This window comes from Rhinopithecus bieti, unplaced genomic scaffold, assembly GCF_001698545.2.
Source record: "Rhinopithecus bieti isolate Rb0 unplaced genomic scaffold, ASM169854v2 scaffold_35885, whole genome shotgun sequence".
Lineage (NCBI taxonomy): Eukaryota > Metazoa > Chordata > Mammalia > Primates > Cercopithecidae > Rhinopithecus > Rhinopithecus bieti.
In genome coordinates, this window is record NW_016815776.1 from 58,038 (window position 1) to 76,945 (window position 18,908).

General features: G+C 35.0%; 1 protein-coding gene across 1 annotated transcript in view; it reads right to left on the bottom strand.

The window, feature by feature from the left end:
* Positions 1–18,908, bottom strand: part of SLC25A36 (solute carrier family 25 member 36) — a 35,635-nt gene that overhangs the window by 9,346 nt on the left and 7,381 nt on the right. The window contains exons 2-4 of the mRNA XM_017853676.1: positions 11,011–11,175; positions 8,153–8,230; positions 4,538–4,638 (exon numbers count right to left, since the gene is read on the bottom strand). Of these exons, the coding sequence (XP_017709165.1) occupies positions 4,538–4,638; positions 8,153–8,230; positions 11,011–11,175 (344 nt within the window). The remainder of the gene's footprint in view (positions 1–4,537; positions 4,639–8,152; positions 8,231–11,010; positions 11,176–18,908) is intronic.

The window sequence follows — 18,908 nt, forward strand, 5'->3', positions numbered from 1 at the left end:
CATTTATTTGCAAAGTAATGATATTAATTTTTTTTTTTTCAAAAGAGTTCTAAGAAAGCCAAGTATCAACAGACAAAAAAGAATGGAAAGCATTGTATTAGGCTTTTAAATATGTTATGCTAAGCAAAGAGAACTGTGATTTTATCTAAAACTTTTAAGACAGTATAATACCATTTACAGCTATATATTGTTATCACATTCTTTGGAGGTCAAGGCTGTTACCGCCAAGCTGAAGACCCCAGGCTTTTATTACATGACGATTGAAAAATACCTCATTCTTCCTTCTAGAAGGAATATTATAAAGGAATCAGACTTAGGCTTTATAAAATACGCAATGCACACACAAATTCAGGAAATAAAAGTTAATTTCCCGCCTCCTAATTCCACAGCTATTATAAAATCCCAGGGTGCGTTTCTTATACTACAGGCTGCAAGAGATGCTCAGATCAGTACTCACGAGGTTTAAGTTAGTCCATATTTCTACAGGAAGTGACCTGCGGATGGGGAGCATGAGATGACACGATCTCACTCTTTTCTCGGGAGAAATGTACAGTAAATGCCTAAAATAGACACAGGCTTTTCTGTATCATAACAACAAGCAGTGACCTCATCAGAAACATGTGTACAAATTGAATCCCATTGGAAGGATTTGAGAAATATTTACTGTGAGATCTAACTTTTTTGAAAATTTTAAGTTAAAAAAAAGAAAGGAATATCAAAATGGGCCATTTAAAAAAATGTACCGAGTACTGAAAATCCTACCATCTGCAGCAGTTTCAGAATCTAAATACTTACCTAAAAGAAGATCAATTCTGCCTTAAAGAAAAAATGCTAACCTTGTCAAAAGGGAATATTTAGAGGGGATCATCATCTCCCATTTTCCTACCACTATTATCTATTATGATTAAGGAGGTGAAAACACAATTTCTATTCTTTAACAATCAGCCTACTTAGTAAATCTTAAAAAAAAAAAACCCAACAGAATATTCAAGTAACTTCATTTTGGAGCTATTTATATAAATTTTTAATAAAATAAAGTATACGTTGCTACAATAGTACCTTTCACCTTTTGCACTATGGCCAGTAATATTGCACATCCATACTTATGAAATATTTTGCATTATTTTGTATTTAATTTCTTGTGTTCTACAAAACAAAAAAACAGGAAGAATGTTTACACACAAACACACAAAACATCTGTCCAACCATCCATCTGGCTGAATTAACTGCCATGGACAAATAAAATATTGTTCAAAAATATTTCATAAATGTAAGACAATACCTGTATTTAATGAGTAAAAGCCTTTATTATAATGAAGTTTAAGTCTAATAGAAAACATAAATTGAAAATAACAGTGTATGCTGTAAGCAAATAAAACCCACTACGTATGTAGGAAACTTTCAATGATTACATTACTAGTATTTTAAAACTGAGAAGTAACTGAATGTATAATCCAATCAAAATCAGAATTCATTTCCTTTACATTTATAATGTTCTATATAAAAGTATATACATGCCAGATAAAATCTTTTAAAAATTGGGAATTACTATAAAGAAAGAAGTAATTTAATAAATTTTTTTGCATACATCTGTGCCTAGGTGTATACAGAGGAATATACAACTTAATTTAAACAAAATATACAGGCAACAAAACAGATACCCTCAATAGCTGAGATATACTGAGTCTGTCAAAGGTCATGTGTAGGAGGAAAAAACGGCAGGCAAAATATTAAGAGTCAACATTATTTAATTTGATTAAATATTCTCACAACTGAAAAAAATTTTTAATGCATGAAAATGTACAGCTCAATTTTAGAGGCTTATAAATTCTTACAGTATGCACTACAACAAATAAAAAGACCCACTTTAAACTGTCCTTTTAATAAAATAAAATTTTAGTATCTAAACATGAGTTCATATGGATAAAATGCAAAATGAAAATGAATTGAGAGGTCACTTGGAATAAAAATCATGTACAGTGCCTTATAAATCCTTAATGTATGTGCTATCTGGTGTGTTAAAATCTTGCAGGCAGTATCATTAATGGTCCATTTTAGTGTGTTTTTGTGTACTAAAGTGACAAGGTTAGCATTTTTTCCCTTGAATAGACAGCTGAAAATGATTTTTCACAGAACTATCTTTACTTCATACCCCAAATCATTCATGTTTAGACCTATAAAATAATCCTAAAAAAACCCCAGAGTAATCTGGTCTAGATTATTTCAAGAACAAAGGGGGCAAAAGGCTACTTTAATGAGTCTGCATTGGACCATTAAGTTTTACTAACCATATAGTTATGAATAAAACTGCAAAGCTAAATGTTAATGCTCATTAATAGTGCACAGAAGCTCTGAAAGCACAGTTCTCAGAACAATGTAACTGCAAACAAATTCAAGCAGTATTTTCTACACAATAAGTGTACAGTGCAATAACCTCTGAACAAGTATGAGACTATAAGTTTACCAAAACTCGATGAATTCAAGTTGGGAAATGGTATCAATGTATAGATAAAAACGAACTACATGTTAACATTTGTAAACATTTGAGAAAAAAGTGCAAAGTGACAATTCTACTGAAATTCTTTGCAATGTGATACAAATACAGTAATAAATTCTGATGAGATAATCTAATGAAATAAGATGTTCCAGTGGAAATATATTCTGAACCTCTACATTTGCTATACTGATATAACAAATATCAACTTAAGGCCGGGCGCGGTGGCTCACGCCTGTAATCCCAGCACTTTGGGAGTCTGAGATGGGCGGATCACGAGGTCAGGAGATCGACATCATCCTGGCTAACACAGTGAAACTCCGTCTCTACTAAAAAAAAATACAAAAAATTAGCCGGGCACGGTGGCAAGTGCCTGTAGTCCTAGCTCCTTGGGAGGCTAAGGAAGGAGAATGGCGGGAATCCCGGAGGCGGAGCTTGCAGTGAGCTGAGATCAGGCCACTGCACTCCAGCCTGGGAGACAGCGAGACTCCGTTTCAAAAAAAAAAAAAAAAAAAAAAATCAACTTAAAATGACCGCTCATCTAACTTTCTAGACTCCAATTCTTTCAAATAAGATTAATATTTCTTTATAATTATCTGAGGTTATAAGCCAAAAACATAATCACTGGTAATTCAGAAATGTATTTTTAAAGAAACTGATAGAGTGGTTATAAGGTTTGTCACTGGCCACCAACCTTTACCTTACATCCAAATTCATAGGGGAAAAATTCTATCTATTAATATTCAACATCTATAAAATTACATTAAAATAATTCTAGTTGTAACAAGATAATCTCTATGACCCTAAATGAAAGAACTGATTCTCAAAATCCAAATCTATGTAGACCACTTGACTCATTCCATGGGTAAGCTAACAGAGGGTCACATAAATTACATAATTTGTCCAAGGTCTCCTTATTGGTAAATGATTGTATTTCACTCTTTTGACCTTTAGATTGTCCCTTCCAGTTTTAAAGCTTCAGTGAGTCAATCGACAATTACTAAATACAAAAAGTCTTAGAAACAGTTTGTAATAATGATAAGGGCTATTGACCTTTCAGAAATTTGTATTTCAAACTTACTTCATGAAGTATATAGGTCAAATTGACTCAATTTATTTTTAAACCAAAAGTGTTTAACAGTTTAGGGCACTCATTATTAAGCACATAATTGACACTCAATTTATTGATCAATAGCTGATGAAAGCAGCTACAGTTTATAAAGTTACAGCATAATTTGAAAAGCTGAGATATGAGTAAATATGCAATCAATCTCAGATATTAGGGAGAATTTTCTATGGAAAACCGAAGTTCATGGCTTTGTCCAACATGCGTAGCAGCAAATGATTCCAGAACCAGATTGGTCAAACCAACTGTTTATCTTTATGGCAGTATAAAGACCTAAAACTTGTTGTTTTAATTCAGAATCATATATACTTATCAGTGATGACAGAAAGAGAGTTCCTGGAAACATTTCTATAGTAAGCATGTACACATAGCCAGTATCTAAATTTCAGGAGCTATCTAGTGTGAATTATGTAGAATAAACAATTTTTAAAAATACACATGGTAACTGAATTATCATCACTCACAAAAATTTCAGCATTTGAGCACAGGACAAAATGAATACTTTACCAAGAACTGCCGACACATTTCAGACAGAAGCCAAAACATGCAGCAAAAAGGGAAAAGACACTAACAGAAATTGAGGAGAGAAGAGTAAATCACAGCTCTGTAACTTATTTACAGTGTAATTATGGTTGGATTCTTAAAACTGTTAACAATGATCACTAAACATTCAGTGGACTACACAAGGCAATATAAATATATTACTTGTACCCTAGCATGGAAACTCTTAACTACAAAAATGTCAACTGATGACAGATTTTACATATACCTAATTTGGTTTATATCGATAGATGTAAAAATCATCTCATCAATGAAAAGCACATAAATCATCAACTTCTCACTACAAACTTATAATTCAATATTAAGCCTCTAGGTTTCAAAAAGTTTTTTTGTTTTTTAATATTATACATTCATACCTGCCATTGCTGCTGAAATCATGTGTACCTGGGTAGAATCAGGATCAAATACATCATTCAACTTTTCCTTGCAGTTTGAATAAGCAGCAAAGTATATTGCTCTAAAATAGAGATTTAGATTTATCAATAAGCATGTTCTTAATGCATAAGACTTACATATAAATTGATCTTCATAATTTTAGAATGGAGAAATTTAAAAACCATAAACAAAGTCCTAGCCACATTCTCATGTAACATTAGATATATACACTTTTCATAAATACTCTGAAGTACTTTTTGTATTGACTCATTAAAGACAGTATCAAATGTAAAGTTCCTACCATTCATCCTCAAACAGACCCCCATCCAATACTCTGACAGTCACTTAACTCACTAAAACTTGGTATCCAAAAGATAAAAGAAAAAATGAAATTTTAAAAAAAGAAAATAAAAACAAAGTAACAACTAATTTAAACAAAAAGTATTTAAGATTTTGATGTTTAGAAACTAAACGAATGAATAAGGCTGTAAGGCTGGTGCAGTGCTAAGGCTAAAGTAAATATAGTTATTGGAGATAAGTAGATATGGCACGAGCACTTAACATATAATTTTTTTCATGGGGAGAAGAGGGTGAAGCAGATCCAAATGATTAAAATATATGCTAAACAATTTTAAGATACTGTGGTATATTCTAATTCATAGTACACACACTGTAATTCACATTATCCTTAAACAGACAAAACAATTCCAACAAAAGAAATCAGACCCATCAGGTCAGAATGTTTTCCAATGTTTGTAAACACTGAGTGAAATTTAATTATTTCCCTCATTGTTAACTTACTGACTATGATTTTATGCATCCCCACTACCTCTTCTATGCTAACTTCCCATGCTTTGAATTATTTGCTTGCTGTATGAAATATCCTGTTATTTCCCCATCTTATTGGATGATTACTCATCCAATAAGAATCAGAGTGGACAAATACAAATGAGAATTTCACTGTTGTACCTTTATTAATGTGCTGAAGAAAAAAGGAAAATTAATATAACTTAAAATGAAACATCGTACTTTATGAGAAAGAAAAACATAAGATACACTTGATGTCAAGTTGGGAAGGGGAATAAACAATGCATTTCTAGAAATCAGTAAGAAAAAAAGAAATCCTAATGAGAAAATGGCCATGAAATACATATAGGCAATTCACAGGATAGACAAATGACAAATGACAAGAAAGTATGACTATACCAAAAATTAAATAAATATATATTAAAACAGGGAAAAATCCCTTTCAGTCCATTTGGTAAGTATTAAAAAAAGATGGACAGTAGCCAGGATTGGTAAGGCTATGGATAAGGGATAAAATCCAGTATGCCTTTTATACTAAGGTAATTTAGTAATATTCACTAGTCTTAAATATGCATATGCCCTTTTATTCAGAAATTCTAATTTTAGGTAACCATCCTAAAAAAAATACTTCCTAGTGTTCAAAGATAAAGGTTGAGGTATGTTTACTGAACCACTGTTTATACAGTGAAAATATAAAAATAATCTAAATGCATAATAAGCAAATATTTATTAATGATAGAATACTATACAATTAAAAAAAAACCCCACATACTATCCATGGAAAAACTTCAAGTTAAATTAGGTTAAACATTTAGTATGATTCAGTTTATGTAAAGCATAATAAATATTAAGTATACATGTTTTTATGTATATGATAACCCAGAAAAATTACTAGAAGAATATACAGGAACTGTCTATTAATGGTGGTTATCTACGAGAAGTGTGAGTGTTTGGGAAGGTACACAGGATGAGAGATGATGTGTTTAGGGTAGAAACTTTACGCTATACTTTTTTTGTTGTTCTTGTTTTACGAGATAGAGTCTTGCTATGTTGCCCAGGCTGGTTTTGAATTCCTGGTCTCACGTGATCCTCCCACCTCAGCCTCCCAAGAAGATGGATTATAGGCATGAGCCATTGCATTTGGTGTTTTTTTCTAACTTTTTTTATAATTAGGATGCAATTTTGGATATTTTCTTAAAGAGAGAAAAGAACCCATAAAAAGTTGAAACCTAATAAATAACAAGACATGGATCTGGTACATGGTTTGGATATAGAAAGCATTTTCACTCTAAATATGAACTTTGTACAGTGTTCTGTCGTGGAAGAGGCTAACAATCTAAGATGCAATGGTGTCAGAGAAAAATGATGAAGTGATGTTTTCATGTCCTTCTGGCTTCCTTAGTAGGTAACAGAACCATTCGGTTTCGTTTGTCCCATAAGCCAAAAAAATGACTTAGTTTTAAGAGTTCCAGATCTTCCCCTTTCTTACTGCTAGTTCCTTTGGCTGCTCCTTTAGTTATTAGTTCCTTTGCTTGTTCACTGTCTTTTGACTTTGCATAAAAACTGCTTCACAATGATCTTACTATGCGGTCCTTTGCACCTACACATGGTGCCATGCCCATCCTTTTGGATGGTTACTGATACCTGTTACACCATAGTTCTTTATCCTTATCACCCTGACATCTCTTCAGCATCTTCCTTGAATAGCTTCCTTTTTATTATGGTAAAGGCCATGTACATCACTTATTGTCCTTCAACGATACACAAATTGTCAGGTTTTAGACTTTTGTCCCGTTCTTCAACCCTGTTCTAAGCCCTGACATCCTTCCTAGTCCTTTGGTTCTACTTTTCTATCTTGTTTCTTTGAAGTTTGATTTCTATGTGGAAAGTGAGAAAGGAACACTAACTTCAGGTGGAGTGCAGAGCAGGATAGCTATGAAAAGCAGAAAAATTCAAGATACCCTAAATGCCTTTTGGTCCAAGGAAAATATTTGTTTAAAAGAATGCTTACCTTTCTTAGAGTCAAAATTTTTCAAGATGCAGGAGCTGGTTTAGTTAAACTCACAAATCTACCAAGCACTTATCTCAAAATATCAGGAGTATTTTGCAGCCTTAGCCCTGTGTAGATTTTCAATCCTGCAGCCCCAAATTCTTCTAACTCCTATGGTCAGATGAGAGCATAAGCATCTCCCCAGAAGACTCAATATACTGCCACTAGCTATGAGGGTATTTCCAGATTTATCTTGCAAATATTACTAATTTTACATCTCCTAGTCAATGCAATATAAAGATATATAATATATTCATAATTTTCAACTTTGATTACACCATCTCCCCCAAAAAAATCTCCGTTTATAGAATTTTAACATTTAAAACTCTTATCTATAAATACAGTGTTCCTTAAACTTCTAGCTATAATATGCGATACTTTATTATTTTCCCCAGTATAAGACTATCAATAATTTAATGAAAATACTATACCTTCTCCCTTATATTATGAAACATAGCCTTTGTATTCATATTACTACTGTTAATTTCTAATAGCACTGAAATACTGTTAGTCTTCAAAATATCCAGTACCATTTCCTACCACCAAACATTATTATATAAATTTGTTCTGGCTAGCATCTGTAATTCTTAAAAAGAAAATTAAGTATTTTAACTTCCCATAAACATTGAAAACCACATTTATAAATTTAACTGTATCTATAAATGATTAAATCCAGGTGTGCTGAAACAAAAGAGATTGCCATAATTTGCTTAACTTGAAACAATTTTTTTTTTTTTACCTGGAAGGGGCTACCCCCACTAAATTGGGGCCTAATCCTCTAAACAAGGAACGTGGCCCTTCTTTTTCCAAGATCAACCTGAAAGAGAAAAAACATTCTATTAGAAATACCCTTCAAAGTCTGGTACTTTATTTACTTTGTATAAATAAAGTTAGAGTCTAAATCCAGTATATTTGTATTATGTTATGCTTCTCTGGTTTTCCTTATTTATTAAAAATTTGTGGCCAGGCACGGTGGCTTATGCTTGTAATTTCAGCACTTTGGACACCGAGGCGGGCAGATTCCTTGAGGCCAGGAGTTCAGACCAGCCTGGCCAACATGATGAAACCTCACTGCTAATAAAAAACACAGAAATTAGCTGGGCATGGTGGTGCATGCCTGTAATCACAGCTACTCAGGAGGCTGAGGTAGGAGAATCGCTTGAACTTGGAAGGCGGAGGTTACAGTGAGCCAAGATTGTGCCACTGTCCTCTAGCCTAGAGACAGAGTGAAACTCTGTCCCCCCACCAAAAAAAAAAATTTAAAAGAAAAAGAGGAAACACAACAAAACACAAAACATTGTTTTTTTTCATGGCATAGCATAAATTGTTGAAGACTGATAATAGATTTAGTAGTAGTGATTAAAATATCTGTTGATTCTTTCCTGAAAGATTAAGACACAAAGATAAAGAGTTCTACATTATTTTCATATGATCATGCTACTCTTATCTTTGATTTCCTTAACTTTACTATCTTCACCAGCAAATTGAAAGCTTAATAACTACCTGCCAACTAGAAATGTAGTTCCTTCCTAATTTTCAGGTCTTTTACTCAATATTGGACAATACTTCTTAGTATTGCAGTATTATCTCATCCCCATTCCACTGAAATGCTGTAGCTAAATCTATCACCCTAATGTCCTTTAAGGTACCAGAATGGTTGGCCTGTTATTTCTCCTGCCACTCAGTTAACAGTTGCTATATTGAGTATTTAACTGTATAGTTAGCTGTTATAAGTAGAAAAAGTAAGTAGATAGAATAAAGAAGGCGAGGCCCCTGACACTGTAGAATTTGCTGTTCTGTTTTGGTAAAAAGAATTACAACAAAACAAATAAATTAACAGACCATATTAACAAGCAAATACTATACAACCTAGATACATATATGCCCAGCAGAGAAAGGAACAGAGCCAGGTGCAAGTCACAGAAGGCTTTTTTGGAGTAAGTTATGAAATGAAGTTTTGGCAGTGAGAAGGAACAGAAACTGAAGAGTAGGTATTTTAATTCAGAGTTAACAGATTAGGCCAAGTAGTTCTCAAACATCTATCTGCTTAAGAGGGATCTCTTTAAAGGTAGTTGGGTCTAACGGTTAATTTAAGGCCTGAATTGAGTGGCCAGACTTCTCAAGATATGAAGCCCAATGTTGGTAATGAATAACTCTAAGACCTTGAAATAACTCTTCTCTCATACTTAGTTTCATCAGCAGTAAAACAAAACAAAACAAAACAAAACAAAAACAGTAGCCCTCTATTGGTTACTGTGAGGATTAAGTAAATTAATATATGAAGAGCTTAAAAGAGGGCCTGAAAAACGGAGAAACTAAAACACAGCCCAGAAGGATTACTAAAGTTCCTGTGAAGAGAAGGCAAAACCACTGAAAAAGAGAATTAAAAAGTATTATCACAGAGGTCAAAAGAAGAATTTTAAGGAGAGGCAATCTGTGGTAGTAAATATCAAAATCATGGTATTAAAATACTTTTCCTATTATAAATCAGATAGAAATATTTATCTGTAACTAGAGCATTTTTTTTTCTTTTTTGAGACAGAGTCTCACTGTATCACCCAGGCTGGAATACAGTGGCATGATCTTGGCTCACTGCAACCCTGCCTCCCAGGTTCAAGTGATTCTCCTGCCTCAGCCTCCCGAGTAGCTGGGATTACAGGTGCACACTACCACACCTGGCTAATTTTGTATTTTTAGTACAGACAGGGTTTCACCATGTTGGCCAGGCTGGTCTCGAACTCCTGACCTCAGATGATCCACCCACCTCGGCTTCCCAAAGTGCGGGGATTATGGGCGTGAGCCACCACGCCCAGCCCAATTACGGCATTTTAATCCAAAACTGTTATCAATTTTATTCTACCTATTCATGCACTTATGTAAACAAGTTTGAAAAAAGAAAAGGCTGATGAAACCTTTTAGTAACAAAGGTAAATACACAGAATGAGTTTATTTGCTATTACAAAATAAACACTACTGAACTAAGTTCAAACAGTGAGCTGATAAGGCAGACACAAAGGCATTCAGTTATTTACAAGTATAAACATGCAAAACCTGACTTTAATAGTTTTGAAATTTCAAATCCAATGGCAACATAACGAAGTATGGCAAAATGTAAAAACAAATCTTTTCCAAACCATCAGGAAATGTTAAACAAATCCTGAATAGCATTAGAACTCTGCTGTCTCAGTTGTACTTAGGTTACATAAAAATCGCAGATTGTCGTTAATTGGATATACTTACTTGTGAGAGTACTTGGAACATTAAAAACATACACGAAAGGAGTTAGCATTAAACATTATCACATTTCAAAAGTAAATGAGTAATCCAAAATAAAATTCTTACAATAGCTTTAGAAAAAAATCCACTGGATAAATGTAGAAATATTCTAAATGCACATGATTTGGAAATAAAATTACACTTTATCTTATCTAACTATTCTTCTCTATTAGGGATTATCACTCCTTATGAGTACAATTCAGAGTAACTTCTGTAAATAGGTTTATAAAGAATCATTTTAAATGTCGCAGAATAAAAGTAAACAAACATCTGGAAATCACTAACGCAAACTAAAGAAGACTGCTGAATATATGCTCTCACTTTAGGCAATGAAGAGGTCCAGGAGACACTATTCGGTTGACACTGGCTCCAGCCATGGTGTTCAGCTGAACTTCAGATATATAAAGTGTCACAGAAGATGACTGCAGTCGTGTTTTTACAACTTCCAGTGGACATGTCAGAATAGCTCCCACTGTACCACCACATCTAAAAAAAAAAAAAAAAAGAACAAAGCTCATCTACTTAATTCATAAGTTAGTACATATGCCCAGAGCTGTAATCCTCATGGGTACCTGGAGCTTTGCCAACATACTAAAATTTATAATTTTTTATGTTAGATGACTAAACAAATTTTTAAGAGATTCCATTATTTGATTACATACAAACATCTTCAGTAACTAAAATGAACACAGCTTAATAACTATCTGGCAAGAATAATTGCTGATGACTTCAACCGATAGGTGCTGTTACTAAAATTGTACTGGTAAGTCACATCATGGCTTTAAATACTGTCCTAAGGTTTGATTTAGTACTCATGTATATATAACTTGTGGCTCCGTTAAAATCTAGGCCATTCTTTGAGGTATATCCTGTCTTTCAAACTCCTGTCCTTTCAAACTGAATGGTCTTCTGAGCATTACGAAAGAACTCGCTGATAGTTAAACATATATAGTTCTCTTATGTTAGATACCCAAATATTCAAAAGTATTTCATCTACAAAAAAATACAGCATTTGAAGGCATGGCTCATACATGTAATCCCAGAGCTTTGGGAGGAGGCAGGAGGATGGTATGAGGACAGTTTGACATCAGCCTTGGCAACATAGCCAGACCCCACTTCACAAAAAAATTGTTTAAAAAATTAGCCAGGTGTGGTGGGGTATGCATGTAGTCCTAGCTACTCGGGAGGCTGAGGTGGGAAAAGTGCTTGAGCATAGGAGTTCAGGACTACAGTGAATATGATCACGCCACTGCATTCTAGCCTGGGCAACAGAGTGAGACCCTGTCTCAAAAAAGAAAAAAATTGGCATTTGAGTCTCACAATTAATGTCTGTCAGGCCTACACATGGAAATCTGTGCAATGTAGGTAGGCTTGTTAGAATAATCCAACATAAATAAAAGGACGGATCACCAGAACCATAAGAACAAAAGCTCTTAATGACATTAAACTGTTTAAAAGGTATGTAAGATATAGGCTGAGTAATTATTAGTTTACTATTTTAAAATACAAGAGTAGAAAATAATTTCCTCTTAAAACATTAATAGCTACGAAGTGAAGCCTTTAGAACGGCTTTCTAACCAAAAGGGAAAATCGCTCAGAAAAACTCTTAGTGCAGTCAAAGAGAAAAGCTAGTTGAGTCAGGTTAATATGGACCTTCAAAATGGGCATTAAAAGAAGAAAAAGAAAAGCAACCCATGCAATAAAACACTAAACAATTTTACCTCCACAATTAAAACACACACACACGCGCGCGCGCGCGCACACACACACACACACACACACACACACATATATAAAAGGAAAGCAGGCATGGCAATGTTAGTATCACTCCAAATAGAATTTAAAAGAAATTTTAAAAGATAAAAATATGTCTCAATAATTTATTAGTATATTCCACCAAGAAAATAAGATAAAACCAAACTGTATGCAACTAATGAGTGAAAAACTTATGCAACAAAACTATTAAAAGATAAAGAACATTCATACTTAAAATAAAAGACGTAACCCTTACCTCACACTACATTTTAAAATTAACTCAAAATGGATCATAGACCTAAGTTTAAAATGATGAAACTATAAAACATCTAGGAAAAAAACATCTGGAAAAAAATCTTTTAACTTTGTGTTAGGCACAGACTTCTTACATGGAGATCAACAGAAGCACAAATTAAAGAAAAAAAACTGAAAAACTGGACCTTATCAAAACTAAAAACTTATACTCTGAAAGAAACCAAAACTGCTAAGATAATGAAAGAAACTGAGAAGAAAACGAAAGCCACAGACTGAGAACAAATATTTGCAAATCATTACCTGCAAAAGTGCTTATAATCAGGAACAAAACCATGTAATTCAGTAAGAGATTTAACAGATAGTCATATATAGATGCAAATAAACACATAGAATTCTCAAAATCCTTTGTCATCAGGGAAAAGCAAAGTAGATCCATTATAAGATACCACTGCCCATCTATTAATGGCTAGAATTAAAAAGACTGATCAACAGCCAACCGCTGAACAACTGGGAATCTCTTACACTACTAGTGGGAATTAAAAATGGTATAGACATTTTAGAAAGCAGTTTGTCAGTTTCTTACAGAGATAAACATAAAACTGCCACACAACCCTATCTCACTTGTGGGTACTGACCCAAGAGAAATCAACAGGTATGTCTACAAAAAGACTTGTTCATGAATGTTTATAATAGCTATATTTATTAGTAGCTAAAAACCGGCAACAACCCAAACGTCCATCAACTAATGGAAGCAAACTGTGATACACCTATATCATGGAATACTATTCTGCAGTAAAAAGCCACCACCTGGATAAATCTCAAAAGCATTATGCTAACTGAAAAAGCTAGGCACAAAAGGCTTTTATTTTGACATTAAAAAATTATCCCTACTTAAGCAAACATTTTTATGATATTCTAGAAAAGGCAAAATGAGACAAACAGAAATGAGATCAGTGGTTTCCAAGGGGTAGAGGAGAGGGAAGAAAGTGACTGCAATGGGTACGGGGGAATTCTTGGAATAACAAAAAATGTTCAATATCCTTTTTTTTTGAGATAGGGTCTTGCTCTGTCATCAAGGCTGGAGTGCAGAGGCATGATCATAGGTCACTGTAGCCTTGAACTCCTGGGTTCAAGCAATCCTCCTGCTTCAGCCTCCCTAGCAGCTGGGACTACAGGCACATGCCACCATGCCCAGCTAAGTTTTTTAATTGTTTGTTGAGGCAGTGTCTTGCTATGTTGCACAAGCTGGTCTTGAACTGATAGCCTCAAGCAATCCTCCCACTTCAGGCTTCCAAAGTATTGGGATTATAAGCATGAACCATTGGGCCCAGTCAATATCCTGACTATAGTAGTGCTTAAAGGACTTTATAAATCTGCTGAAAGTCAATAAACTGCATACATTTAACAAAGCACAGATTTTACTGTATGTAAACCATACACTGACAAATCTGATTTGAAAAATATGTGAAAACTAGTAGGAATTCTTAATATATGATCTGGGGCTGAATGTATTTATATTATGTGAAACATTCAATCATAAATAAGCTTAGTATTTCAAAAAAAACCTCCACTCATAGCTTTAAATAGGCAGTTAAAAAAATTTAACCTCCCCCAAAAAAATGTCAAAACCACAATTATATGGTCAGATTTCAACAAAATTAGACAAAAAGTAGTAGGATTATAGCAAATCTGAAACAAAATTAAGTAGAACTTAGAAACCTCAATACTCAATAAACAAGGAAAAGATATTTTCAAACAGCCATGAGATAGTCTTAAAACCTCATTATATGTAAGGCCATAAGGAGAATCTTAAATAGAAGCCATCAATTTACTTATGATAAGAGTTGAGGGTTAAGTGGTAAAGACATGAGTCATCATCACACAGTATACTTTGAGTATATGCAATGCAGAACTCAGAAGAACCTGTGGGTTGGTCCATACCATATTCACACTACAACAGTGATCTATTATGGCAAACCATAATAATTTCAATTTGTCTTTGCCTGATTTCTTTTTAGCAGTTTAGTTTATTTACTTTGTAAATGTATTGAGCATAAAACCCACAAACAGGCCCAAAATCTATAATAAACATGTGTATGTTTTGATTTTATATTCTGTAAAACCTAAGAAAGAGTATTGTTGAATATGAATAACTTCTAAAAAATGTATTCAATGAACATGAATTACTTCCATAATTAAAACGAAAACAAACAAAAAGCAACATGAGCACATAAAGTCATGATTCCTACCCAGTCATTCCTGGTTCCAAGAAAATAAATATTATACAGCGAAAACAAAACAACAATGGTAAAAACAATACCTATGCCTCACACGCTTGTTGTAAAGATGATATAATCCACATAAAGCATTTTGTAAAGTGGCACATAAAAAGTACTCAATAAATAGTAGCTATGTAGTTATGTATTTCTATTACTGATAATAGTAACTATGAAATTTTGTAATAGAAGTATTATGAATATTTTGTGGCCAGACCAACAGACAAGGTAAATACTATGATATTTAAAAAACACTTCAGCAAGTAAAACACATGAGAATCTGAACTGGCCAGGCATGGTGGCTGATGCCTGTAATCCCAGCCCCTTTCAGAGGCTGAGGTGGTAGGATCACTTGAGTCCAGGAGTTTGAAACCAGCCTAAGCAACACAGTGAGACTCTGTCTCTTAAAAAAAGAAAGAGGCTGGGCGTGGTGGCTCATGCCTGTAATCCTAGCACTGTGGGAGGCCGAGACAGGTGGATCACCTGAGGTCAGGAGTTCGAGACCAGCCTGGCCAACATGGTAAAACCCTGTCTCTACTAATAATACAAAAAATTAGCTGGGTGTGGTGGTGCACGCCTGTAATCCCAGCTACTCTGGAGGCTGAGGCAGTAGAATCGCTTGAACCCGGGAGGCAGAGGTTGCAGTGAGCCAAGATTGTACCACTGCACTCTGGTCTGGGCAACAAGAGTGAAACTCTATCTCAAAAAAAAANCTGAGGTCAGGAGTTCGAGACCAGCCTGGCCAACATGGTAAAACCCTGTCTCTACTAATAATACAAAAAATTAGCTGGGTGTGGTGGTGCACGCCTGTAATCCCAGCTACTCTGGAGGCTGAGGCAGTAGAATCGCTTGAACCCGGGAGGCAGAGGTTGCAGTGAGCCAAGATTGTACCACTGCACTCTGGTCTGGGCAACAAGAGTGAAACTCTATCTCAAAAAAAAAAAAAAAAAAAAAAAAAAAAAAAAAAGAGAGAGAGAGAAAGAAAAAAACAGCCAGGTACAGTGGCATATGCCTGTAATCCCAGCTACTTGGGAGGCCAAGGTGAGAGGATGGCTTAAACATGGGAGTTCAAGACTTTAGTGAGCTGTGATTGCACAGCTAGGCAACAGAGTGAGACCCTGTCTCAAAACGATGACGACAACAACAACAAAAAACAAAATTAAAAAACAACAAAAAAATAAGGCCAGGCATGGTGGCTCACATCTGTCATCCTAGCACTTTGGGAGGCCGAGGAAGCCGGATCACTTGAGGTCAGGAGTTCAAGACCAGCCTGGCAAACATGGTGAAACACCACCTCTACTGAAAATACACACACACACAATTACCTGGGCATGGTGGTGCACACCTGTAATCCTAGTTACTCGGGAGTCTGAGGTGGGAGGATTGTTTGAACCTGGGAGGTGGAAGTTGCAGTGAGCTGAGATTGCACCACTGCACACTCCAGCCTGGGTGACAGAGCAAGACTCCACCTCAAAAAAATAAGTAAGCAAATTGTAGAGAGGAGGGGATGGCATAAGTGGGTATATGCACAAGCACTTAGGTTGCCCTGAAGCAGTTTTACATTATAGAATGCAATAGGTGTGTAGTGTATGGGTGACACTCTGGTATTTCTCTTGCTGCAATTTAAAAAATAATTGTTATGCACACTGAAATCAGAATTGATGTGGAGAACACAACCATTGCTTCAATACAGTTGGGATGAACTACATTAGGTTTATCTTTTCTCCATGTCAAAAATATCACTGTCTAAAGAAATATGCCAGAAGAACAGAAAGCCCCAGAGAAATCGGCAGCTGCAAGTTTTCAACCAATGAGGCAAATGGGAAAGACAACTTAGTAAAGAGGAAGAAAGCTTGCAGAGGGAAATACCAAAAAGCAGCAGAGTTTTGCCCTGCAGAATCCCTGGGAGGCCTAATGATTAAGGGCACCAAGTATTCAAGAGGGAATTAAGGCAAAGAACTGAAAACAGGACTGGCTGCTGCCACACAGGCTGTACGACAAAGGTAGGATGCCCAGTGTCTCCCTATGCCTTATACACACACACACACACACACACACACACACACACACACACACACGATAAAACTATATTCCTAGGCAGAAGGCTAATTCTCTGAAGAACACAAACTCAACATTTCTGAGCTTAGTTTAGCAGGAACAAAGGATGCAAAAACAATCCACACCAAGATGCACTACTGCAATCTTTCAAGGACTTCAACTTCCAGAAAGAAAAAAGGTCACATAATAGAGGAAAAGTGATCAGATTAGCATCACGCTTCTCGACAACTGCAGATTACTTATCCTAAAATTCTATACCAAACCAAACTATACAACTGCGACAAAGAAGTATTCAAGAAATTGTCTACTGTATACCCTTTTCTTACACAGCTAACTAAAAAATGTCTTCCACAAATTAAGAGAGTAAACTAAAAGAAGATGGTGGTGGGGAGGGAATCAAAAGCAGGAACAGAATAACCCAAGACAGAGAAAGAAGTCCCAAGATGATAGTGAAACGGCAGACCTGGAAAAAAAACCAAGCAAGATAGGATTAGGATGACAGAATTCAGTGGGACGGAAGTCTCCAGGAAAAAAAAAGACTAACAGATGAACACAGCTGACCACATGAAAAAAAATGTTCAAGTATGAGTATTCACATAACTAAGCAAAAATTTTTTAATGGAGGCAATTATTAACTTCAGGGGCAGTCAGTGGCAGTGGCAAGGGGGTGGGTGGGGGAGTGGGGAGGAATGAAGTTATTCATAAGAAAGGAAAGGTCACCATAATAGACAACTTAAACTTAGCTCTGCAGTGAACAATATTTGTATTGTCACAGTAAGGTCAGCACTGACTATTGATTTAACAAAAACTGTATCAAATTATATATTGAGAGGATGTAAAGAAAGGGGAAACAAGAGAGTAGTAAAATATAACTAACTCCTTATCTACCACAACAGAAAGATGATGTATAATATATTAATTTGAAAACTAAGAAAAAGCAACAGAGAAAAAATGGTGGAGTAGAAGCAGGCACTCATTACTGGTCTTATTTCCCTCTGATCCAGTGATGTGGATGACATCAGTTGCAAGCTGTGGCCAATGTAATTTGCTATTAATAACACAGTTCAAGGCTAGATGCTTTACTATTTTAAAAAAGTTACAATTCAAAGTTATTTCTATAAAACAGTCACTGGTTTGTTTTGTGTGCTTTCTTGACTGGCAAAGAATTCCAAAGACAGAATAGCCAAGTCTGTAGCAGAAGAACGAGTTCATTACTCTGTAACATCAAAAATTCAGAAAGGAAAAGTTTCTTTAAATGTCACTATACCCCTGGTCACTATACCCTTGGTATACCCAGATTAGAAGTAACTACATGTTCTTTATGTTCAGAGCAAAACGACCTGGATCGACACTCATTTAAAGTTTTATAGGCAAATGTCTTATATCTTAAAGATATGAGAAGGCCAAGATCGCTTGGTGAGTCAAATAATCACATAGCTATGTATTGATCTTATAGAATATTTAAAATTTTCTAATATGGTTATCACTGAAGAATTTTATAAGACATTTTAAACTATTTCATTTTCATGTTTGCCAAATTGTACAGTAAGTTTATCAAGTCATCTCAGTAATTTACTGGAATGTGGACACATCTCTAGCCTATTAGGTAATACTGCAGACGCTAGTAAAGCCAAACTTTTTAGAGTTTAACTGTCTAAGAACTTTCAAATGATGTTTCTACTTAGCGCATATAATGAAGATAAAAATTCTAGCATGCCAGGGCATCTAGCTACCTTAAGGGCCTTTATGGACCTCTTGAGTAAAGGAGCGGCAAAAAGATACTTAGAGTGTTTTTTTGTTTGTTTCTGAAGCTAGGCACAGTGTAACCAAAACAGCTTTAAAAAAACAAAACAACCCTGTGCAAACAGGTCTTGT